The sequence below is a fragment of the Cornus florida genome, unplaced genomic scaffold, assembly GCF_030987335.1.
Source record: "Cornus florida cultivar Cherokee Brave unplaced genomic scaffold, ASM3098733v1 CherokeeBrave_3.0.0_Hap2_Chr10, whole genome shotgun sequence".
Classification (NCBI taxonomy): Eukaryota; Viridiplantae; Streptophyta; class Magnoliopsida; order Cornales; family Cornaceae; genus Cornus; species Cornus florida.
Genome location: NW_026775580.1, coordinates 84616307 through 84642889, shown reverse-complemented (window position 1 = coordinate 84642889; position 26583 = coordinate 84616307). Strand labels below are relative to the sequence as shown.

Below are 26583 nucleotides of genomic sequence, written 5' to 3'. Positions count from 1 at the left end.
TGCTGATTACTTTTTTTTTAATTTCAAATTATATATCAATGTTAGAATAAAAATAAGAGGAGTGCTATACATATAAATTCACAATCGCTTAGCCACATAAAACAGCCTTACCATTAACTCCCTAGATCATATAAATAATGCAGGTAGTTTTTTGAATTCATAGATGCACAGTGATAGGTTGCATTTGGGATTCTCACACACATATAATATATATTTTTCCTTTTACCTTTTTTCATTTCAGATTAAATATTTTGAACTATAAAATCATCTAAAACATTATTCTATCGAAAAAAGAGAGTAAGGAAATGACATAAATGGGATAGTTGAGTTCTCCCACATAATGCCAACTATGAGGTATCTTCCCCTGTAAGCTTTATGAGGAGTACTTCATTAGAACCAGTATATAACTTTAAACATTCGAACTTTCTGCACACACCAATTCAATCTCGAGCCCTAGACAATGTCTGGCGAAACAAAGTTCAGCGTCTTGTCCAGTCTCTTCAACTGGATTCAGAAGAGCAAGACGTCGGCAAAGAAGAAGTCGAAGTTCAGGAAGTTTCTGGACAACTTCTGCAAACCGTCGGACTACTTCAGTGCCATCAGGTTGATCCTACCGAGCCTGGATCGAGAGCGAGGCACGTACGGCCTCAAGGAGTCTGTTCTCGCCACCTGCCTCATCGACGCCCTTGGCATGTCCAGGGAGTCCGACGACGCCCTCCGCCTCGTCAATTGGCGGAAGGGCGGAGCCAAGACCGGCGCCAATGCCGGCAATTTCTCGCTCGTTGCCACCGAGGTGGGTTTTGCGCAATCTAGTGTTCTTGGTTTTGGGTATTGACGTTTTGTGCGTTTTTTTGATATATTAGTCGTTAATTTTGTCATCTGTTTGCTTGAACTAAAATTAACCAATTTCTGTATAAGAGACGGTTCATGAAATGGTAACCCTCAAAATGATCTTTTGGATTAATTAAAGAAACATTTTGACAACAAATATGAAAAAGGATGGACACATTTGGTGTAGTGGATTAAAAATATAGTAAGATTGTTTCGGGCATCCTATAGCACCCTATACTTCACCACTGGGCCTATACAGTCTCCCATCGAACATACACCAGTCAATTAGTGGATAATTTTCCATGGAGAAGGGTGTCTGCTACTTTAGCTAATAAAATTATAAAATGCTAAGGACTGCGACAATAGGACAAGGAAGTAGGTGGTGTTATTGACAATAGGATAAGGAATTAGTTGTTGTTATGTTAATATAGTACCACGTCCTTGGTAAAGGGGAAGAAGAATGTGCAACCTTTAGGAGTGTATGGAGAGATTAGAGAGTACACTTTCCTCCATCATTGGACTGCAAAAGGTGGTTGCTATTACAATGCTTAAAACCTTAATATGCCTCAAGATGTTATCTTTTGGATAGCAGGATTTGAGTAATACTGAATGATACATCATAAGAATATATTACTAATAAAATCAATATTTCAACACAAGTAGCCTGGCTGTCAATGCATTCTACATTTTATGCCAATAAGGCAACGTAATGGAAGGCAAAAAAAAAAAAAAAAAAAAAAAAAATGTAGTCACAATCAATAGTCAAAAAGATGCTTTATTAATGGACAGCAATGTGCAGACTACCAAGGGAAGGGGCAAGACTAATAGGCATAGACTCATGGACATATGTAGTAGGGCTTATATTTACTTGATTGAACAATGAATGAAATGGAAGTGTATACAATATGTAAGAGATGCAACCAATTATTTACATCTTAATACTATCTAGCGATGGTTCTGAAAATATTGAGATTATAGTACTTTATTTTTTACAATGACACTCTAATGATGGGTTATACTTTTTATTTTTGTAACAAGCATGCCCAAAGCATTCCATTTTGACGGGACAGTCATTTTTTGGGGCCATTGACACGGGATGCACACCGAGAGGTGGCATTCCTCCGGTTCATGAACCCGCTAAAACCATGTTACTCTCGTGAGTTTTGAAATAAAAAAAAAGATTCGCTTCATCCATAATCTTCTCTGAGCCTTACGAGCTTCCTTATAGATTAATGGCACATCCAATCCATATTGGCATTTAGTGCATTTTTAGTTTTATTCTTAAGAGTCTTAAAATCAAATTGGACGGGAATCATGGTTTATCACTTTATCTTGATTTGAAGAGGCTTGAATGCCTGTCTAGATCATTTTAATTTATTGCTTTATCGTAAAAAGGTGGCTAACCCAATGAAACTCCCATTTTTGTGTTTACAAGTAAGTTTAAGGATGTAGTTATCCCTATTTAGGCTTTTATGCTAATGTTTATTACAAAGGCTTCATGATTATATTATTAGTTACTGGTTGAGGCATGCTTCTTGCTAGAAGAGCTTGTGAGGGCCGGTTTGGACTTTGGAGTTTGAAAGATTAAAGTCTTGCTGTTTTTGGATGCTAAGCTGCTATAATTTTCTTGAAGCGTTGTTCTATGGGAACTATACATGACAGGCTATTGTAATTATTCTAGCGTTCACCTGAAGTCATTTTCCTTGAAGTTGTTCTCAGACACTCCCAACGTAAGTGCTAGAGCACAACATGAGATGGCTTGGTATGTCATAAACATTAACCTGGTGGGCTTTATGCTGTGGGATTCAAGTTGGATGGCATGATCTGATATCAAGTTTCAAACCTTGACATCATTGAACATTGTTGCTTTATGCATGACACCTAGTGTGGCTCTGTTAATCAAGGGTGTTGGGAGAAATATATAGGATATAAACCTAACTTTTGACATTATTTACACAAAGTGGCTACCTTTTCTTACGCTTGACAGTCCAAGCATTTATCAATGCACCAAGCAACGATGCCTTTGCTTTAGTCATGGAAGAGAGAGAGAGAGAGAGAGGAGGGAGGGAGGTGGTTTGACTAAGGGATCATGTTCGTCCAAAATACTATATATCATATTCCATGGATATGGTGTTAACCGTGTTATAATAATTTATTTTCTTTTATTTGTGTACCAGGTGCTGCAACGCAGGCAGGGGATGACTTCTGGTGGACTAACAATCAAGGAATTAAATGACTTGCTTGATCGCTTGGCTTCGAGTGAAAATAGGTATATGAGTTTCATTTTTGTATTTTATAATGTTAGTTGGTAGTTGGTCGCCGCAGAATGTTGCAGCATGAGGAACTGATTGAGAAACATTTTCTGTCCCCACATTTGATGTAGTTCTCTTTAGTTTCTGCTCAATTAGGTTCCTGTTCTTTGCATTTCTGGACTAATTAACTTCCTTTTCGTGATGAAAAGTAGCTTTCCAATATAACGTGCATTTATTATCTGAACATCATTTTCCTTGCAGATTGTAGATAAGCTGTAGTTTTCTGCTTTCAATATAACAGGGAATATACTTTGCTTCAGAATGGAATTAGCTGGGAAGTTTTGGAAAAAAATTGTCTATTGTTGTAGGCTTGCGGCATTGCAAAGTTTTTCCCTATTATTTTTTGTTTTTTGAAAAGTCCTATTAATTTTTGTTTTATATTGGAACCAAGTTTTTTTTTAATAAAAAAAAATGTGGAAATGGATATGGTATTGTTGTGAATGGTTAAACAAAATATGCCATAGTTAATGTATACTACATCCAAGTCATTAAGTTTTTGAGTTGTCTCATCAAGCCAAGGTTCTGGACTGCATAAAAATTATCTGATGATTGTTGGTTATATGTTCAGAACTTAAAGACTATGTTTAGAAAGTATGGACACATCCAAGTGCATGAGTTTTTGAGAAGTGTCATCATGTGACATGTGGTCTATGCAGCATGACTCCTAAGTTGGAAGTGTTGGTTTACTTGGGTTAGAGGGCATTTCACATGTTAAAATATAGCAAATATATTTATGTTGCTAGAATTTTTACCTAAATAATTACGCTATTATTGCATATTGTTTTTTGCAAAAGATATTGAATTTCTGGGTGAATTCTTTGCCTTGTAAGTTTAATCTTGATTGAAATGAAGGTTCAAGGATGATTTCTACATAATTTATATAGGACTTCACGTTTGGCTGATATTGTTTGCAGATTTAAAATGTTATTAGAATCACACAATTATTACTAGATTTATGGTCCTGAGATGACCTGGTTGCTATCTCACTAAACATGCACGGTTCATGGTTGATATGGATGATACAACCGGACATTTGGATGAGTGAAGCTCATAGTATGGTTTCTTTGTAGTGGGAGGAGATAATATTTTGGGACTCTTCAAGACTATCCAATTTGACTTGCAATTAGCCGAGATATTGGACAATGTTTGTGATATAAGATTTATTTTTTTGTATCTGACAGAAATATAATGAAATAGGGTATTTGTCTTGTTTAGCATCTTCAAATGAAATCCTATGGAGTCCAACTATCAATGACTAGAGGTATAGATGAAATTGTATTATGTTGATGCCGAATCTATTGAGTTATACCATCTTTCAATTGATACTTGATGAATGATGTAATACTTTTTACATAAGAACTGTATTAAGTGGATGTATTTGATGTTAACATTAGGAAAGTGTTTAGAATCACAGTACGGGAAGCATGCCTCAGACATAATCATTGGGATTGTATGGACGAGTATACATATTAAGAACACTGTTTATGTGTGTGTTGTTTGTATGTATGTACACTCACACACACACACACATATATACATAAATTTGGGGTAACAATAATTAGTTACTATTACAACGTTTAAGTATCTCTTTAAAATTTGTCTATTTATCAATTAGACTGTTGGATTATATGCCTTACAAATATCAGGTTAATTAGATTTAAGTAATCCATAAACTTATATTATTCATTATAAAATAATAGGACAAAGTTCAACTGAAAGTGTGATGTTGATGAGGGAATTCTAAATCTCCGACTACTTTTATATTTAACTTTCGTAAAAAATTGAAGTGGACATCCAATCCAACATCTCGATTGTCAAAAGATGAATTTTGCAAAAAGAAGTTGTTGGATGCATGATTAACTTAATTTTACATCAGGTCTAAATACTTGAAACATAATATTGATGAACCTTTTTGTTGGGCTAATAGGATGCAGGTTGGCAAATTCTTAGAGCAAAACTGAGTTTGTAACTTTTGTTTTAATTTCTAGCTTAGATTAGAAATGTTCAAAAGTTAGTGTTTGTTACCTCTTAAGGTCGAAGATGGAATTTATGCTACATTCAAGGATAATATGATAATCTTTCTCTTCAAGGACATAAAGGTAAATTGACAAATTGATGCACATACCAAATTAGGATTCATGCATGCATATCTAAGGTTTCCAGACCTTCATGCTTCAATCTTATTTTGATTCCCTAAATTGTTTTAAATTTCCATGAAAAGAGCTTTGGAAATTTCCTTATTGTAAATTTTCTTAGTATAAAATCTACAGAAGACTTCAATCCATCGAGGGATTGATTGAAGGCCTCTGGAGTGTTGTTGATTGATCAATGACAATTTTGATTGATCGAATCTTTCGGAATAACAATTTTTAAGTTGATTTTAAATTCTGCCTAACCTAATCTCTCTATACTACTTTGTTTCCTATATAAGTACTATGTTAGGGTAGAATACAGATACCCAGATTATTGTGAGTTTTGAGAGTGCATCTCAGTTTTCTTTTACGTTCATCATTTGTGTGCATTGGTGATTGTAATCTACATGTGTTGACGTCTGTTGCTTTGCACTACAAAGATGAGTTCACCATTATCTTTCAATCCACCATTTGATTGAAGTCTGGACTCAGTGGTTGAGACTGAATTATTAGAGAAATGGGTTCATGAGGAGCAGGTGCTGTTGGTGAGTGGAAGAACTATCTAGAGACTTTTGGGGGGAAAAGTTTGGAGTCTTTTGTGTCAAGAGGTAACTAGGGAATTCTTGGGGTAGAATTTGTTAACCTAGGTTGTAATCTCTTTCTATTATAGGGAATTTGGTTTACCTGGACGAGGTCTACTTAGAGTTTTTCACGTAAAAATCTGATGTTCATTGCTTTACTTTTAATGTCTTACATCTTTGTGGATTGTTTAGATTTTTACCATATGCTATGTTTGAATTTGAATTTTTTTAAAAGTTGTTTTAAATTAAAAATAAATTGTTAAAATCAGTTAATCATCCTATAAGGCCTATTCACCCTCCCTCTAGGTTTAGATCAGTGGACCTCGCGTGACTCTCTATTAGAGCCTCGGTTCCAGTCCTTACTCTCATCAGTTTCTATCGCTGTTATACTTCATTTCACATTAGTCATAACTTTTTTCTTCTTTTCAGATAAGTTATTTCCCCATACGCTACTTATAAAAAAAAGAAGTCATTTCACCATATGCTATTGTGTTATGCATGAAATAAATTATGCTTTAAATTTTACTTCAGTACTAGCTTTGAGCTGCTGTTAAGGTACTAATAGCTTTCATTTTCTGCGTTACAATTCTGTTTATTGATTTCATGAAATATAAACTCTTTCCTCCATTTTCTTCTGGTTTACTTTTCAAACTATTAAAACAGGGAAGAGAAGGCTTCTGTCCTTTCTGAACTGATCAGGAAAACAAATGCACAGGAAATGAAGTGGATTATCATGATAATTCTTAAAGGTTTTGCATATTACTTTTTAAAATTTAGTTTTTTTTTGTCCATTATAGTGTGTTTAAACTATGAGCTTCTCTTCTCAGATCTGAAGTTGGGAATTAGTGAAAAAAGCATCTTTCATGAATTTCATCCGGATGCCGAAGACTTGTTCAATGTCACCTGCGACTTAAAACTAGTCTGTGAAAAGTTGAGGGACCGAAGTCAACGACATAAACGCCAGGTTCCATTCAAGCTTTGGAATAATTCCTTTTTTTTCCTTTGCTTGTCCTTTGGTATAGCCACGGGAGTTTAATTTTCTTTGACTTATCAAAAAAAAGTTTAATTTTCTTTCGCTGGTTTTGTGAGATATCTTGTCAGAGTTCAAGTGTGTCTCACCTTGTAAATCTGACTTCAATGCTGTATTTGTGGCATCAGTTCTTCTGGGTGTCTTGGTGCATTTTGTGATGAATAATATTTCACTTTCCTCTCGCAAAACAGAGATATTTGATGGACATATACCTATATTTCAAGGTTATTTTGAATTATTAGTTGTCAAGGTTATTTCAATTTTAAACGTTCAACTCAATGCTGCAGAATAATTGCTGTTTTGAAGTTCACATTCTTCATGTAACATTTCAGAATTGTCAATGATATAAGCATGCCATTTATTTAGCAAGAAAAGTTTCAATTTTCTAAAAAATTCCTTTTCTCAACTTTGGCTTTGCTACCTAAATTTTCTTTGCAGTTCAACAACTCAACTAAACAAAGTATTCGGTTACATGAATCCTATTTTTCCATAACCTCAGTGAAACCACACGTTTTCATATATTTCCTACTAACTCTACTCACGCTAACTTTGATCTTCCTCTTCCTCTAAAATTACTTTCAATGTGGACCATGTCACTCTTCCTATCTGACGCACTTACTGGTCTTCCTTCACATTTCCAACCATCTTAATTGATTTTCTCTCATTTTATCTTCAATTGGTGTTACTTCAATCACCTCACCTTATCGATATGTTGTTTCTTAGCTGCCTAACAATTTTACCACAAAGAACGGCTGGTCTAATAGCTGTTTTAGATAACTTCTCTTTCAATCTTAGTGAGATACGTTAATCACACAATATACTAGATGCATTCCTCCATTTAACCCATTTTGTCTTATTCAGTTATTACCATCATCTTTTCTCTTTTATTATGAATAATTAAGCCTAAACAATGGAAATGTTCAATCTTTTGTACCTCTCGATCTTCGATTTTTACTTTATCCCTTGTATTTCTAGATTTATTGAAGTTACACTCCATATATTTAGTTTTAGTCCTACTTATCTTAAACCCTTTTAATTCTAGAAATTCTCTCGAAACCTCCAATTAGCACTTACTCTTTCTCTAGTTTCATCAATTGAAACAATATTATGCGCAAATAACACACTGATGTAGGACAAGAGAGCAGCCTTAAATAGCTAAGAACTCAAAGAATTCAGAGTCTGAAAGTTCAAGAACTAGGGCAGAATTTGGAGGTTTGATAGTAGAAATGTAGAAAACCAAAGGAGAAGTGGTTGTTAATTAAAATAAACAGAGCTATGGTTCAAAATATTTGTAGAGAGAAAGGATTGAAAACAACAAAAACCTACTGGAATCACTCCAATAGGGTCTAGGCATCACACCTAGGGAAGGCCTCACACCCTCAGAATTTGTGAATCACTCACAAAGAAATCTTAAAAGATATTTTTATTCATTCATTGACTGCCTCAGCAAGTTTACATCATACCCTTCTTATAACAACTTATGACCCTCAGATTACCCCATGATTGAGGTAATTAAAAGTTGACTCTATAGCATAATAAAATTAATCACCCCGTAATTGAGGTAATCAATATTTGACTCTAGCATAATAAAAGTAATTACTATGGACGGATGTAATTTGATCGAAATTGATGCAAGCTACCATAATTATGCAATTTGACCAAATCCCCCTAATTATGCAAGACTCCAAGTGGAAGCTACCATAATTATGCAATTTGACCAAATCCCCCTAATTATGCAAGACTCCAAGTGGACCCATCGTCTAGCATGTGCCAAATTAAGGTTTGAGCCTTAGAACCCTCCTTGCCACGCCTTTTATATACCTCAAAAGGCTGCTGCCACTGTTCTCTATCACACACGTCATGGAATTTCATCCTCAATGCTTCTTGTCAGTTCATCCATAACTAAGGCAAAATAATATGGGTTTAATGCTGAGCCTAAAGTAAGTGAAATTCTCTTGTTTTCCCACAGTCGTTCTAGTGATGGTCACTCATCCATCATACATGTCATTTATTGCATCAATATATCCCTTTGTAACTCGTTTCTTTTCTAAAACCCTCCATATTAGATCTCCAGGTACCCTATCAAAAGCTTTCTCTAAATCAGTGAAAATCATATAAAGACCTTTCTTCTCTTCTCTATATCTTTCTTTTTTTTTTTTTTTGGCTTTTTCTTAATTGGTACTCACACACACATGCCTCTACCGAGGCTCGAACCCCTGACCTCCCTTTGGGAAGTAGGAGCCTGGTACCACTAGGCCACTGGCCTGTTGGTCTCTTCTCTACATCTTTCACTTAGTCTATTCAATAAGTAAATAGCCTCCATTGGTGATCTTGCTGGCATAAATATGCCTTGCAGCAAAAATTTAAATCTGGCAATATTTGGGTGTTGAACCAAACACTCACTTCTACTCTTAAAGTATACCTCAATGCTTCCCAAACATTAGTATCCTTGGCAAAATATCTCACTACTGAGTCCTTGAAAGATATATTTATCCTGCGAAATTGAAAAACAAAACAATATTAGCTGTGAATCTGTGATATTACCTGTAATATGCATTATAAAGGCTTAATGCATGGGGCTACGGGGTAAGACCTCCGCATGCACTATGTAATACTTCAGGTGTTTTATTGTTTAGCAACTAAAAAAATTATTAAGTGGAAGTGAGAATAATCACAATTTTATTTGACCAAGGAAAGAAAGAATAATGCACCAAAATGCAGGTGCTGCACCAAACACTGGTGGTTGTTTCTTGTTGTGAGTGAGTGCAGATTAGTAACATGCACAAGTATGTATATACATTGTGTGGTTTATTTGTGTGTGAAATCTGCACAGCTATAATGAGTGTGCAAGATGTATCAGTGATGAAACAAGTAGAGTTAGTTGGAAAATCGTACGACCTCAACTAGCATTAAAATCTGCACAGCTGTAATGGTTTGTTTGCATTCATTCTTTTGCAGGACATAGAAGTTGGAAAACCTGTACGCCCTCAACTAGCATTGAGGATTGGTAATGCAACTGCTGCATGGAAAAAGGTCTGCACTTGGCATAGATTTTGTATTTCAACTAATCTCATATGCTCAGGTCAAATATTATAATTCTCTGGAGATAATAATCATTAAAGCAGTTGTTAAAAGAACAAAATTTGGAAGTAACTATTTCACTTATTTTTTATTTTATCAAAGTTTTCTTCTTCTCCCCCCTCCCTTTTTTCTATGATTTTTACATGATTGCTCATTAATTCATTTTCATCTGTTATAATCTTTTCCCTACTGTCCAGCTTCATGGGAAGGAAGTTGTTGTTGAATGCAAATTTGATGGTGACCGCATCCAAATCCATAAGAATGGAGCAGATGTTCATTTCTTCTCGAGGTAGTTGCACACCTGAATACCTGATGGTCATCAGTCATCTCTTAACATTATTATTATGTCACTTTATCTTTGTCGTTATTTTACATGGTGGATAGTAGATAATTACTTTACTAATTCCATGATTGTCTTTAATTTTCTAAACTCCCTTGAGTATTTACAGTTCCATGTATGATATATGCAATTTGGCAGTGCCATTAAAAAAGGATAATAGTGTTACATTAACCAAAAGCTTCTAGGATCCAGTTATCACATCAACAGAATATTTTCAACATTAAACCCAATGTAATTTAGTAAAATGCAATTCATGCATTATGTTATTGTTGCAGGAACTTTATTGATCACCCTGAATATGGACATGCAATGTCGAATATCGTTATACAAAATATTCTTGTTGACAGGTAAGAATCAAACATCATGTTGGCTTTTAAAAGAACATAATTGTAGCTGCCTTTCCTTTGTTTGATCTCTATTTGTCTAGATCATGCAGTGATTTGGAACACGGCTTGATTGGGCAGTAAGACCAGTTGAAATCATCATCAATCTTGGTTATAAGTTTTAAGATATTATGAGTTCGGGAGCAGCTAGGGAGAAATATAGAATATGATTTTTTTTTTCTGTGTATGTTTACTTCTTTTTTTTGCCCCCTAGTTGTATGTTTACTTCTTTCAATTCATTGATTTCACCAAACACCTCTATAAAATGCAATTATCCAGTCTTTCCTGCATGGGGTGCTTGGAGAGAAATGTTGGAGACAGACTTAACCTTTGCATTATTTTGCATAAAGTTGCCACTCTTAAAGTTGAACATGTGTACTCATACTTATTAGCCTGAACTTTTTTCATTGAACCAAGCAATAACCTCTTACCCAGTAACATTATTATAATATATATATATTTAGATCTTTTGTTTTTTTCTCTCTCTCTCTCTCTCTTTTCAATCCTAGATCATGAATAATTTAAGCTGTGCAAGACTTCTACATGATTAGAGAAATGTCTTGGGTATGGGAACATTTCAATCTTTTTGCGTGTAACATCTATGTTGTATATGACCACTATTCAACTTCATTTTTCATATAAAATCGTACTTGTTTTAATTGGCAGTATGACTATAACACCTAGTCCTGCTTACAATTTATTACTTAACTTTGGCTTGCTTAAATTGCGTCTGCCATTCAGAACCAACATGCACATGCATATTCTTGTTATAGAATGAAAATATATTGGAAAAGGTCTTAAGCCTTCTAAGTTGAGAGTGATTTATGGTTTAACTTTGAGGGGCTTTGTCATTAACGATGTTGGTGGTAAGTACCACATTGAAATACCAAGTGTGCCACCTGTAACCACAGTACTTTCTGGGTTGTATTTGATAGTGCAGATGTTGCACTAAATGACATATAAGAAAATTATGCTCCTCTATTTGGTACAATATGCACGATAAAAAGACCAACACTGGAGTATGGTTTGTGAGATATTGTTCTATGTCTAGCAGGATGAGAACCATATTCAAACAGTGGCCCAGGCCATTTCATTGTATGCCATTCCTTGTTCTCTCCTGTGCAACAGTATATGCAAGTCTCTTGATAAATTGATCTGCAAGTTTTTTGGTGGAGCCCCAAGAATTCCTTAGATCACTTGAGTCCTGTGCTTCAAAAGCAACTGAAGTTTGGGATGTAGACTGTAGTTAGATTAATCATTTCTTACAACTTCCCGCTGTTGAATAATCATCTTTTGACCTCAATGTGACGATGCAGAGTACTTTTTTATCTTTACTGTGATGGTGATGGAGGAAACTTGGATGAAATGTAACAAATTATTATTTTTTTTTTTGGGGAAAACTAAAAAGTGGACTTAGAGGACTTAAATAACAAAATCCTGGACTTTTAAAGTCCACTTTTCACTTATGTTGAGTTAGAAAAAATAATTTTAAATATATGGAGAATCACTCTTCACTCCTTTTCCATGTCAAGAATGTCCTCCCACTTCACTTTCGAAAGTATGAATTAAAAGTGGTACCTTAGCATACTAAAAGTTATACGTTAGTGTACAAAATGTGGTACCTTATTTCACCAGTAGAAAATGATTTTGCACTGATGCAAGACTCTATGGTACCACTTTTAGTACCAACTTTACTTTTAAAATTATGAATTAAAAGTGGTACCTTAGTGTACTAAAGTGATGCATCTGTGCACAAAATGTGGTACCTTATTTCATCAGTAGGAAATTATTTTGCAATGATACAAGACTCAATGGTATCACTTATAGTATTATAAGGTACCACTTTTAGTATTCGAACACACTACATTTTCTACGGTAAGGTTGCTTTTAGCACGTATGTTAACTAAGGTTAGTTTAGTTCAAAATGAAAGATGGAGTGCATTTTGAATACGGAAAAAGAATTGATTGTTATTCTCCATGTATGTGAAGTTATTTTGCCCAACTCAACCTAAATGAAAGGTGGACTTTTACTTATTTAAAAAAAGAAAGGTGGACTTTGAAAGTCTACCATTTTGTTATTTGAGACCCCTAAGTCCACCTATATGCAATTTTCCCTTCTCTCTCTCTCTCTCTCTCTGAATATTACATAAAGGATCCTGTTGCTCAGTCAGTTCTAAATCATAGGCGTTCCTAGCATGTATCTGTCAACTGAAGCCATAAATTCTTTGCCAGGGTGTTTTTGGTTGTATGGCCGGTTTCATCATCCAGTGGATTTCCCCTTAATCACATGCTTCCATATTTTGGATTTCCCCTTAATCCCGTGCTTCCATATTTGTTTCTGTTGAAGTGCAAGGAAGGCCATTGATATTATATTTAGCTTAGCACGGTCAATTTTATTTTTGAAGGTGACGCCTATTGTTTCCTCCGTCCTCTATAATTGGGGCTTGTCCCCCCTATTTGGCCCTTGTTGTTTGTTATTGCTAATGCCAGACATGGTCTGTTCACCTTAATCTTAGCAGTACTTAGGAGATTCCAAATACTCTTGGCCGCAGCACCCAAATATTTGGTCTATGGACTCTCTCTTGTCGTATTATGTTGGGTGCTCTATTTGCTTCTGCTCTTCCTATTTTAGTTTAGGTCCTGTTAATTTGTTCTGTTTGTGCCTTCAAATGATATTTATCACTTCTAAGAGAAAACCAAGAGAGGTGGCAGTTTCCAACCAGTAGTTAAAATGACATAACTGTTCCTCCACCAAATGACAACAGAGTTTGAACTATTAGAAAGGATCATCTTGTTGTGGTGTTATCTTGTTTCAAGAAAAAGCTAGATATTCCTGTGGGAAACTCACTATTTTACACGATATGTGATTTTAAACTGGCAAGAAGCTTGCTCCATTCATGTCCTGAAAGGATAGTTGTTTTTTCTATCAATAATGAAAATTTGACTGCCATTTCATTATGATATGAAGGTCATGGTCACTTTTACCTGTGTACCTCCTTTCTTTGCATTAATTATTGTCCTTCATCATATTAGGGCAATTCTTTGCTTGAAACAACCAAAGGAGTAGAGGTAAGGATAAAATATATGTTCTTCAATTGGGCTTTTGATCTTAGGCAGTTGGACACCAATATCCCTTAAGCTTCTTGAAAATGATTGTTGATTGCCTCCTTTATCTGTGAGAAGTTGTAAAACATGTGCCTTTTTCTCTACTGGTCACTTGCAGACGAGACATTCTAGCTTCAGGGACTAACCATGGACTTGTCACTTATTCCCCATGCTTCACAATCTTCAGAAAGTTCATATGCTATAACTTCCTTATTCGTGTATGGGATTGCATATAATATAATAACTTTTCTGCTGGTCTCATAGACTTTGTCATTTACTAATTTCATTGAGTTTATAAAGCATGGTACTTATTTTAGCTTATCTTGACTGTTCTGTTCTCCTTTGGTTTTAGGTGTATACTTGATGGTGAAATGCTGGTCTGGGATACATCCACGAACCGTTTCGCTGACTTTGGTTCAAATCAGGAAATAGGTTTTATACTTCTTGGTCCATTTTCTTGCATCATTATCCCCTCATTGTCTAAATATTCGTTGCATTGCATATATATGTTTTAATCAAATCTTTTTTCCTGTTTCGTAGCCAAGGCTGCAAAGGAGGGGCTTGACAGTGACAGACAGGTTTTCTGCTGTATAAAGTTTGCTATATTGTTATTGTTTTTAGAAACCACTTCCCACAATTTTAATTTTTGATTTCTTCTAGTGCAGCTGTGCTGTATCCTTTCTTGAATCTGCATTTTTTTATTTTGAGAGATCCACCCCTGGCTTTTCAGGTGCCATCGTTTACTTCAAATGGTAAAAAAAGTTTGAGCAACCAAAGTTCCTATTTCTAGAATTTTAACCCACATACTGGATGAACTTGATGTTGTTTAACTTGACATAAGATGTGGCTAGATGTTGCGTTTGATATTCTTTATGTTGGAGATACGAGTGTTATTCACCAAAGCTTGAAGGAACGGCATCAGCTTCTACGGAAAGTTGTGAAGCCTATAAGGGGCCGTTTAGAAATTTTGGTTCCTAATGGTGGTCTTAATGCCCATTGTCCTTCCGGTAAGGATACTACTAGAATTTAGTAGTTTATTTTCTTGTTATTAGACATCATTCATGTCTTACTTGCAATGATTAATGGGTTATTACTTATAATAGTTGCTTGAAAAGATTTTACTCGTTTAGTTACTTTAGTGGATTATTATCGTTGACTATATAGTTTAAGTTAGCTAGTTTTGTTGGTACTTTAATGGTTATAGTTGTAGTATTGTTCAAAATAGGGCTGCACCCAAGGAACTTTTCTGGGCAAGTCCAAGCTCAAGCGAGCTGTACAGTCCACATGTCTTGACTGCAGATCAGTTTAATTTCTACTGTTTAACCAAGGGTCCATTCAGTCTGATGGGTGTTGACTGTTGGGATTTAATTGTATGGAAAAGTGGGTAATCAGGTCCTCTCAGTTGCTTAATTTGCCAACTGGATTTCTTGGACTGACAGGCAATCTAGCAGCTTTAATTTCGAACTTGACATCGGATTAATGACAAATGTTTTTCTAATGCCATTGTTCTTGGCAGATGCCTTGGAATTCTACATCCAGGACAGCTTACAACAAACATGTTGTCCTTGTTTTTCTTTTTCTCTCCCCACTCCTTTTTTATTTTTTTAATTTTTTATTCCAGAGGGGTGGTGCTGGTGGTGTTTCTTATTGTATGCGTGGTATTATCCTTGGTTTTAGGAATCGAACCAGGTCCTTAATTCACTTTTAGCTCTTTTTAGCAAAGAACTTTCGTTACTTTTGTTTTGGAGGTTCCTTAGTTCAAGCTGGAAGGGTCAGACCCTGACTCACTTGTTACCCACATCTAGACAGATAGAAGCAGAGAAAAAGCAATATCATGGTATGCATGTTATAGTTGAAAAAAATGGGTAATTATACTAATGAATGAAGAGGCTTCTCCTTTCTATTTTTGAAATGTGATATGGTCCATATGGGACATGATGGGAGGTGCATCCGAAGGAGACACATGAAGAACTTAGATCATCTTGTTGTTCCCAGTTGCTTGCATAATTGTTTTCCTGTATGGCATTAACACTCATTAATGTATAATTTATAAATTAACATTGAGGGGCAGCTTGAGGTTCAAACATTATGTAATGTAAGTGCCTTTTTTCCAAGGCAGAGTTTGAGAGGATGCAAAACCAAATTGCTATGGGAGTAAAATGGTTATAGGTATTAAGTCCCACTTGTTGCCACAGGTGCCACGTACGCAGCCATGCATGATGCTTTTGCGACTATAGTTAGAACGACTGGAGGGGAAACAAGTGAATTTCTAAGACACATTCAAGACAAGATTGAGTAGAATCTCTCCCAACATTAATTACTGTAAAAATATGCATGTGATCTTAACCTTGAAAAGGTGTAAAAAAATGAAACATATAGTTTCCTAGGTTCAGCTGTACTTAAAGTTGGGTTACATTTTTTAATCCAAACCATCCGCGGGGCATAAAATATACCTGTTTAAACCTTATTATTGCCTGGATCCAATGTTGAAAGTGGTTTAACAATTGTAGGGATGTGATACTGCACTCCACTTGATCTTTAGTAAAGGGGATACAATTATCTCTCGGCTGTGAAGTGTAAGAGTAGTTTTTGGGAATTTTTCTGGAGTGCGAGAACGCTTTTAAAGGACAATTGATTCAGTCCCCCCTCTTGTTTATTAAAAAAAATTAATAATTAGAAAGTGGTGTGTGAATATTATCTCCCTCATTTCGGTTACATTGCAAAATCTGCAAAGTCTCGTATTGCTGTATTAGTACTAGGTTATTAGGTGACTATTGTAATGATTTAGCCTTTTCTTCTCTTAAGTTTTTCAGTGCATGAAGTACATTGTCCCATGTCGGGAAGTTTCTTCTTAATTTTGTGATTGTTTTCCCATATGTTTAGATAAGGCTGATATATTCTTTCACTAATTTCTACCACATAATGTCAATCGTCACTACCAAGTCTGTTGGAAAAGCGGTTCATGTTACTGTTTTTATCAAAAGCTACATATTGTTCTTTGGTTTCACTTAAATTAAGTCATATATGTATGTTTGATTCTTTTGGGACATAGTGTCTCGGTTTCTGTCACTGAACACAAGGCTCTTAATCTCCTGCTTATTGCTGACTTACTGGCCATACAGGGGATCCGTGTTGGTCATTTATTGCTTATAACGTGGATGATGTTGAGAGGTTTTTTAAAGCAACTGTGGAAAACAGGTAAGCAGTCTTTTTGGAGTCCAACATATAGTTACATTGTGTGGAGTTATCTAATTGTCTTATCTTGGTTATGCATCGACAGTTGAACACGTTAAATACATTATTCTTTCCTTTTCCAATTTTCAATTTTTGTAGAATTTTAATTTAGGGTATGATTAGACGAGAATAGGCATGAATTGATGCATGTATTCATGTAATTTACAGGGTAAATGCAAAATGAGATATAACTAATGCTGTTGTAAATCTTCAATTATCATATTGTATTAAACATGGTTTCTGCAAATTTGTATGATGAATTTTCGGCACCAAGAAAATGAAAAGAACCATAGAGACTTATTCTTTGTGCTCGAAAACTTAGAGCAACAAAATACTTCCCCTCCTAATTCAAGATGATTCATGAATTTCCTACTAGGAGCATAGTAAGTAAGAACACTAATTTAAAATTTTCATCTCGCCTGGAACAACACATTTCTTTCTTTAGGAGACAAATGAAGAAAATCATATTTTTGTGTTTCAAACTTCTCAAATCCAAACCTAAAGCTAATATTCTATTGTATTAAATATTTATTATTAAGGTTCACTCTTTAATCTAATACCAGTTAGATAAATACAACAATATAACCATTAACCGTCTGTTCAATTGTTAAGTGAATAAGTTGGGTTAGGATTGGTTCCTACACGATACTGTTGACCCTTGGTTTTTAAGGTTTAGTGTCAGCCTTTGATTGATTTGACCAATTTTGCAAGTGTAATTTCATGCTTCAGTAGAAATATCACATAATGATTTTTTTTTTTTTAATAAGTGAAATATCACATAATGATTATCTTTGATGTTCTTCAGTTCACTACTACAGTTTCAAAAATATTGGAAGTTCTATTGCTTTATTGTAATACTCTCTTATTAATCTGAAACTTGAGTGGCCCATAACTCCATAAGTCGTCTGCTTATTCAATCTCCTACATGTATGATAATATTTGCTTTCTTAGAGATGAAGGAATTGTTCTAAAAGACTTTGGTTCCAAATGGGAACCAAGTGATCGGAGTGCAAAGTGGTTGAAGTTGAAGCCTGAGTACATTCGAGCTGGCTCTGATTTAGATGTTCTCATCATCGGTATATAATTGTTTTCCCTTAACTCTGTTTGCTCCAAATTCAAAGTAGTGCATTATTTGTAGCTTATTTAAGCTTTGTCTGGATACTTGTCAATAGGAGGATACTATGGTTCTGGACGTCGTGGAGGGGAGGTGAGTATTCTGGCTTCTTAAGTTATTTCTTCTTTCTGTGCTATTGTCCATTAAATAACTTCTGAATTTCAATGTATATTTGAAGGTGGCGCAATTCCTGGTGGGCCTTGCAGAGCGTTCACCTCCAAATACATATCCCAGGCGGTAAGCGATTGTCAAGAATTCATTTATTACATGTCATGGAGAGTGCTACATTTCCCTGGTTGAAGCTCCAGATGTTTCCCCTTGGGTTACAGAAAATATTGCTGTGGAAATTTTTGTTTGATTGAATTGCGGTTTTGCTAGTTCTGAGAAAAATTACCATGTTTGCAGCCTTGCTTGAGAATGCTTCAGCAAGATTGCCAAAAGTTATTTTAGTTCTTCAGATATTCATCCACACAAACAGATGCCCTCATGCATACACATGTCCTACACTATTTCTAGTAATCATTTTTATTTTTGTATTAGATTCATTTGTTTAAAGGACACATAGAGTCATCTAAATCATTAGATGCATAGTTGTTGGACTGGCCTGGGCATATCCCATTAAAGGTCTTGGTCCATTGGTCACTGGCTTAACTGTGGGTTAATCAGTTGAGTTGAACCTTATTGATATATGCTTAAAAAAATGTTCTGCAAAAGTTAGCAAGAGTAATTAGTTTAGGTAACATGAATATACAGAAGTTAGATATGTGTTAAGACTGAGTCAGGCCTTTAACTCCGCTAAACTGAAATCAAACTAAAACTTTATTTCTTGCTGTTACTATAGTACTATATTTTAATTAATTTTGAATATGAACAATATGGATTGGCTTTGGGTTAATCTCTACCAAAACGGTTGGGTTCTGGTTTTGGTAATTCTAACTAGGCCTTTATTCAACTCATTTATAACCAAAATCTGGCCTGGTAATATTATCATGATAATGGAACAGAGAATAAATCACAGTTCATAGCTATGATGCGGGATGTTAGTATATGAATGACAGTTATCAACAATTGACCTTAATTTATTCAAGAACCTAAACATAATTAGTATTTTTTTATTTTACATTAGGAGCTTATCAATGGTTCTGATTACATTTTTTTGGTGCAGATTTATTTCCTTCTGCAGAGTGGGTACTGGACTTTCTGATGAGGAGCTTGATACTGTTGTAACCAAGTTAAAGCCGTATTTTAGGTACTTATTTGTGGTTGCTATCATGATGTTATTGCGAGAATCTTAATATAAACCTTCATTTAGATGGCCATAAGCAACCGCAAAAGCTCTAGTAATAACTTCTCCATTCATTATCACTCGCCTTGTAGTGTCAGACCCAAATCAGTTTGGCTGGCGATTTTTTTTTAGTTCAGTTTGTTGATTTCAAAACCCATCAGCTTGGCCCTATGTATAAATCATTAAGTAAAGCTTATTGAGTAAACATCGAGACCTAATTCTACGGAATGACATTCTGGGCTGGTCAACTGGAGTTTGACAAAAAAATTTGTGATGTGGGCCAAGAATTAAACAATATGGTGACAGAAGACATTGAAAAAATGAAAGCTTTTCAGGTGACATCATTTGAATTTTTAGGCATTTATATTTAATTTTTGGTACCTATATCATAGCGGAAATCTGCCTTGCAGGAAAAATGAGTACCCAAAGAAGGCACCACCAAGTTTTTATCAAGTTACAAATAACTCTAAAGAGAGGCCAGATGTTTGGATTGACAGCCCTGAAAAGTGAGCATCTTTTTTAGCAAAAGTACAATAAATATACTTATAAAATAATATTCTGCTGACACTCTTCCTTCCTACCACCTTCCCTGCCGCTCCCCCGTGATTCACAGGTCAATTATACTTTCTATAACCAGCGATATTCGAACAATAAGGTCTGAGGTATGGCTCTACAACCACAATGTTTGATACTTGTATCTATTTAACTATGAATAGTAACTAAATCGTAGGAGGCTTCATAGGCTTGCATTGTTTGCTTATGCAACTTGGTTGTTCAATAACTGTTTTAAGACCTTCCATTATTCACTGGTTCTATTTTCCTAGGTATTTGCTGCACCATACAGCTTGAGATTCCCACGTATTGATCGAGTGAGATATGACAAGCCTTGGTATGAGTGCCTTGATGTTCAATGTAAGTTTATGAAATATGCTTCTCATCATTTTTAATTCAATTCAACTTTTTTTTTTTGTCTCTTCAAATGCATGTGTGACTTCTTTCTTTTTGGTAAATTTAAATTATATCTAATTGTCAAGTGTTTCAGGTTTAATTACTTTTTAATTTTCCAATTGCAGCTTTTGTAGAGTTGGTACATTCAAGCAATGGTACCACACAGAGGGGAGCAGATTATGGAGTTGAGCAAAATAATAATAATAATAAAAGACGCAAGGAATCCTCAAAAAAAGGAGACAAAAAGAATGTTTCTATTGTTCCTAGTCACTTAATTCAGACTGATATTTCTGACATTAAGGGAGAGACTTTGATTTTTTCAAACATGATGTTTTGTATCCTTGGACTAATCTCATACTTTTTCTCTCCAATAAGTGCTGTATCCAAAATTTTATATCATAATGCCGAATGATTGGCCATATTTTTTGGGGTCACTCTACATTGTTGGGGGTGGGATACGCATAGAGAAAATGCACTTTTGCTTCACAAATTTTGAAAAATTAAACTGGTGTATTTTATTCTAGAGGGTTGTAGTAACATGAAGAAGCCACTGCACCTGGGACGTGTTCCTATAAGGGGTTAATGTGAAAAGTTGTAATTGCATCTTTGCTTCATACCTAAACAGTGATCTGGTTTAGCAGATTTCCCTAGGTATTCTATCGACCCAATGAAGCTACAACTTTAGGTTATAGCAGATTTTATGAGGTTTTGTATTGACCTGGTGAAGCCTTTCTTGTTTTGAACATATTGACCTGGTTACATGTTGATATTCTCATTCTTTTATAGTAGTTTGACAAGTCAGATGTATCAAAGTTGTTGTATTAAGCTGGCCTTGATCAAGATTATTAAATTCTTTGGGTTCTGCAGTATTGGATTTACCTTGACATGTATAGACTTTGTCAATGTGCCTCCAACCCATTCTCTGGATTCCTTGCACAAAATGGTGGCTGAAAATGGGGGCAAATTCTCAATGAATATGAATAGCTCAGTTACTCATTGTGTTGCAGCTGAAAGCAAAGGTCCAACCTCCCCTGCCCCCCCTCCTCTCTCTCTCTCTCTCTCTCTCTCACACACACACACACACACACACACACACACTACTTTTCTTGCAAGAAGATCCATCTGTAATAAAAAAATATTTTTTGCCAGGGCTCAAATTTAAGGCGGCAAAGCTTCATGGAGATATTATTCATTGCTTGTGGCTCTTTGATTGTTGTTCACAGAGAAAGCTCCTCCCTTTACAACCAAAGTTCGTTATTCCATCCTTAACCTGTCATTCCCCTGCTCTTGCACTGTTAATTGATACTACAGCAAATTTAATTTATTTATTTATTCTCCTGAAGGTACTTCCTCTTCCTTTCTGACTCTTCAAAGAAAAAGTTAGAAGAAGAAATTGATGAATTCTCTGACTCTTACTACTGGGATCTTGAAATTACAGAAATTCAACTGGTACGGTTATGCCAAATCATTGGTCACCGTTGTCTTTACTTGTAAAATGGGGCATTTACTGCTCATTTTTTGATTTCTTCTTATGGGAAAACTACCTTTCACTTACCAAGTAAGAGGAAATATAAAAAGTTTTAGGATCAGGAATATATGTAGGGGTGGATATGCTTATAGTGAACTTCTGGCAAATTTTATTTTTAATTAATTAATTTAATTTTGTTCCTTTGCAGCTCTTAAGCAACATAAATAGATCAGAAGATCCCAGAACTGTTGATTACTATAAGAAAAAATACTGTCCAAAGGATAAATGGTGTCGCTTTCATGGCTGCTGCATTTACTTCCACCATTCAATACAATCTTTGTAAGATCCTCGTTAATGTTTCTTCTACTCTCTTAGGAATGAAGCTGATTTGCTGCATGTGGGACTACGGATAGATATTTAATCATTTTCTTATGACTACATTAAGGAATTCGGATTCAAAATTTTTATTGGGACTTGCACTGAGGAGGATGAAGATTGAAGTGTCCATGGGTGGTGGTAAAGTCATCAGCAACCTTTCTAATGCTACCCATATTGTGGTCATGTCACTGTCGAGATCTGATGCTGACTTCGATACTATATTGAATAGGTAAGCAACGAGTCACCATACAATGAAAATGAATATCATAATTTCGATCCTTTATTATATAAAAAAAATAACGTAATTACTCATAGCTCCTGTTTGCAGAACTGATACCAATCATTGCAAGTTAAGAGAGTGTTATATGTGAACTTAATGGCTAACAATGTATAAAATGAATTCTTTAGGATTTGGGTTGTGGTCTGTCAAAGCTATTCATCAATTTGGGTTGAACTATATGTAATAAAATTGTACAAAACATTCTGTATGTTTAGCCCTTCCATCATAATTTTTTCTTTATTCACCGCAATTGCCAAGTGATCAACACAAGTACCATTTATTGTACCAGCCTACCAGGGTGGGAAGAGGTGGGGCGGTTCAGTTGTGTTATTCATGCATAGTTTTGACATAGGCCATCATGATAGCATTATAACAGATGTAGACTTGTATGGCAGAGAATATGTATAGTGAATAAAAATACATCTAAGTTTAAGCATGTAGTTTGTTTATTCTGTTTCTGTTACACTTGCCTATAATTTTCATCTTCAATTCTCCTCATTGACTTAGTTAATTATATTTATTTCATTGTCCAAGTGTTTGGATATTAAGTTTGTTTTGAAAATAAGAGTTTCACAATACAGAGAAATTTCCCCTTGTTTTTAAAACATAATTTCTGTTAAAATGATTAATAATAATCCAAGTTCCAACTCTTATGTTACTGCTGTTACTTATTATGAATTCATTTGTGATGAGAAGTTGTTATACATATTATCTTCTTCTTCTTCTTCTTTTCCTCATTCAGTTTCTCAGCAGATGAGCTACATTTTATACGCAACAAAAGGTTGCATGTTGTTGCTTCTCAATGGTTGGAAGATTGCCTTGATAATGAACAGAAATTGCAAGAGGAAACATATAGCTTGAAGCCTGATGGCTTTGAAGAGTCTGGTGACTGGTATGTGCAAACATGAACTTACATGAATGGTATTATGCAGCTGCATGCATGCTTTGAGATGCTAATTTCTTCAGTAGATTCACATTTCTGGCAAAGAAACTTTTGTAAAGTTCTTTACCCAAAAGAAAAAAAAAATTAATTAAAAAAAAATAATAATAATAAAAAAATATTTGTAAAGCTAATATACTACAAGCCATGGATTTGAATCTTAAAGGCTATGAAAATTGTGCAAGTAATACATAAGGAAATATATTAGCCATGGCTGGGCACTTGTGAATTGTGATACATTATAACAACTACACGAACAATCATACATAATAGTTAAGGACCTTAAGGTTAGGCTAGTGATGGAGATCAAAATTTATCTTGTACACCTGAGCCGCACATGAATCTATCCTATTCTTGGAAGAGGGGCAAGGACAGATCTATTCCAACACCCTTATCCCAGCCATTTGTCTCAACCAATTTTGTCGCATCAACTTCATGTACCCTGTCTTCCATCTGAAGTCCAACACAACCACTGGCAGGATAAACTCCGACCCGAAATGCAACCACATTGAGTACCACCCCATGGACACGTGCTAAAGAAAGAATCTGTGAGAATGGAGGGAGGCTGTCTGGTGAAAAGCTTAGAGGGGAAAAAAAAAGAAAAGAAAGGAAAACCTCAGGAATGGGGTATTTTTGTTTGCTTAAATTTCTGGAGAAGGTTAACATCACCTACCAGGTGGTACATTTAACATTCTTGAATATTATTGTTTATTTTTAGTAAACAATATGTAAATGATTTGAAGGTTAGTTTGTGCAAACTTTTTACCTTCGTTTTCTTCTTCAAATATGTAAAATCATAGAATAGAGCACTCTGTATATGAGAATTGGTCACATTTAGTTTGATAGGGATGTCAAAATTAATGTACCTCACTACCTATGGCTGATATCGGTCTTGGGCAGGACTCAATAATGCGCTGCAATAGAGTTTAAAAAAGAAAAGAAAAAATGGAAATAATAATAACACAATATCTGCGTGGGATATATACAAAAACCATATAACAATTTTAAAAATCACACAGGTGCTACCACTATAGTAACATTATATACCATTGAAATGACGAAACACACACTTACAAATATATGTATGTTTATATCTATATATTAAATATGTTGCAAGCCTGGTTGTTGCCCAGCTGATGGACCACAATGCAAAACATTAAAAATTGCTGTTATTAATCGAATATAGAAAATTTTAGAATCAAATTAATGCGTGAGCCTTAAATCCCATTAGAAATGTGTATGCACGCGCGAGATTATTCAACAAAATTGCTTTAGATGAATTTGTTTTGGTACAAGAATGCTGAATATATCCCATTTTTAAACAGTTGGTCCTTTCAGATTTGTTGTCTTAAACTCCCGCGTATGAGTTTTTGTTTATGGTTTGGTCATTAATCTGGGTTTTGATTTAAAGTTTCAATTAAATGCAGATTTCTTTTTTCACTCACAATGATAGAAAATTTGTGTAAGATTGGAAGTCATTCAGCTAACAAAAATTATATAGGACAGGCACTTCTTAAGAGAACAACATGGCCATTTTGAAAAAAAAGGAAATAAATAAAGAAAAAGAAAACTGTGCATGGCTGACAAGTCATGCTTGTAGCAGATATCTTTTAATACAGAAAAGGATATGGTTAGGCAAATAGTGTTATCATGGTGGAATTGTCATACATAAATTTGTTCAAAAATCATATTAGTGGTAGTATGCATAATTCTATTTGTTGAGCTTCATTTTTCTGAGATGCGGTTTTAAATGTAGTGATTCATGTAAATTAAGGAAAATTATAAAATTTTCTCATATAATATCAGGCGAAAATATAAATACTACTCCGTATATATAACTGCCGTGTCCCATTTCTGCATCCTTGCTTACATTGATCTTTTTTGTATCCTTGCTTACATTGACGAAAGATAAAAAATCTTGAAATTTGTTATATTGCAGTTGAACTTTGTGTGACATTAAAAACTTACCTACATGTGGATTACTAGTTTGGTATCTCTTATATTTGTTTAAATCAAAGAAAATGCAACTTCATTTAGCTAGTTTATGTTATTCTGTTTTCTTTTCTAGTAATCATGACTTCAGTCTAGAAAACTTCTCTAGCTTGGACAATGTAGAAAAGCAGTGTGTGTTATCTTCTCCACACAAAGATGGAATACAGAGAAAAAGCGAAGCTTCTTTAGATCACCCCCGAGTCTTGACTTTACCCCCGAGGGATGGAAATAGGAAAAGAGAAAGGCCCGCCACCACGACCACTAGTAAAGGGAAAATAGGTGTCATCCAACCTCGAAGGACACGGGCGCGGCTTGGAAACAAGCCTGCTAAAATACATGAAATTGAATCAGATACAAATGCTGCTTCAAATGAAGACACGGTTATGAAAGAGTCCGAAATGGGAGGACCAAATCATGGAAGCATTGGATTGATAGGTCAGGAGAGTACAGGAATCCGAGAGAAAGAGACAGTAGAAGATTCCGAGTCATTGCAAAGAGGCACGGCAGTTAACCAAAGAGGCATGGCAGTTAACCTAGAGGTTGCAGAAGATAGTGAACAGAAGGAATGGTTAGATAGAGCTCATGTAATTGAATCGGGCAGTGGATATAATGCCAAAGGCAGTGAGAGGCTTGAGAAGCTTGAAGTTATGGTTGATCCTGTCCAGGCCATGCTATTAGACATGATACCGAGCCTTGGGACACAGAAAGTTGAAACTAGCAATCCTTTTCTTGAAGATGAGAAGCCACCGGTAGATCCTGATGCAAAACCCGTAAAGAAAAAGAAAATCAGCTACAGGGATGTTGCAGACGAGCTGCTTAAGGATTGGTAACACTGTCACATTTCCTCAGATTAACTTTTTTCCATGACTTTTTTAGTTGTATATAAAACCATGTTGGAAGCAATGGATGAAACGGATCTGTTAGTATATGGCTCCATTCCTTTCTTGTACTGTACCATATCTATAGTAATGACAGATGTGGCAGTTAACTCATAATCTTTTGCTGTTGTAACTACTAACTGGAACATGTTGCATATCAGTTTGGAACTTTGTTATCTGAAGTGGTGTCCAAGTGTAGTTGTAAACCTAATGAATTCTATAATTGTCCAAAAAGTTATTTTATTTTTATTTTTATTTTTAATTTATTAAA

General features: G+C 35.1%; 1 protein-coding gene across 1 annotated transcript; it reads left to right on the top strand.

The window, feature by feature from the left end:
- The first annotated feature begins 327 nt into the window (after window positions 1–327).
- LOC132279529 (DNA ligase 4) lies at window positions 328–26583 on the top strand. Its single transcript, XM_059781523.1, has 26 exons — window positions 328–793; window positions 3009–3100; window positions 6520–6605; window positions 6684–6820; window positions 9845–9919; window positions 10165–10256; window positions 10583–10654; window positions 14148–14227; window positions 14336–14383; window positions 14647–14802; window positions 16918–16993; window positions 17981–18105; window positions 18202–18236; window positions 18322–18380; window positions 19309–19392; window positions 19839–19934; window positions 20042–20090; window positions 20253–20340; window positions 20502–20711; window positions 21270–21395; window positions 21526–21625; window positions 21720–21825; window positions 22053–22183; window positions 22290–22451; window positions 23245–23394; window positions 25511–26583. Exons 1-26 carry the CDS (start codon window positions 461–463, stop codon window positions 26262–26264), a joined length of 3522 nt encoding a protein of 1173 aa, XP_059637506.1. The 5' UTR covers window positions 328–460; the 3' UTR covers window positions 26265–26583.

Bases quoted from the DNA above. Each gene is read 5' to 3' on its own strand.
- LOC132279529 (XM_059781523.1), top strand. From the start codon at position 461: ATGTCTGGCGAAACAAAGTTCAGCGTCTTGTCCAGTCTCTTCAACTGG. The intron at 6,606-6,683 runs GTTTTGCATATT...TTCTCTTCTCAG, and splicing joins TATCATGATAATTCTTAAAG to ATCTGAAGTTGGGAATTAGT. The intron at 10,655-14,147 runs GTAAGAATCAAA...CTTTGGTTTTAG, and splicing joins CAAAATATTCTTGTTGACAG to GTGTATACTTGATGGTGAAA.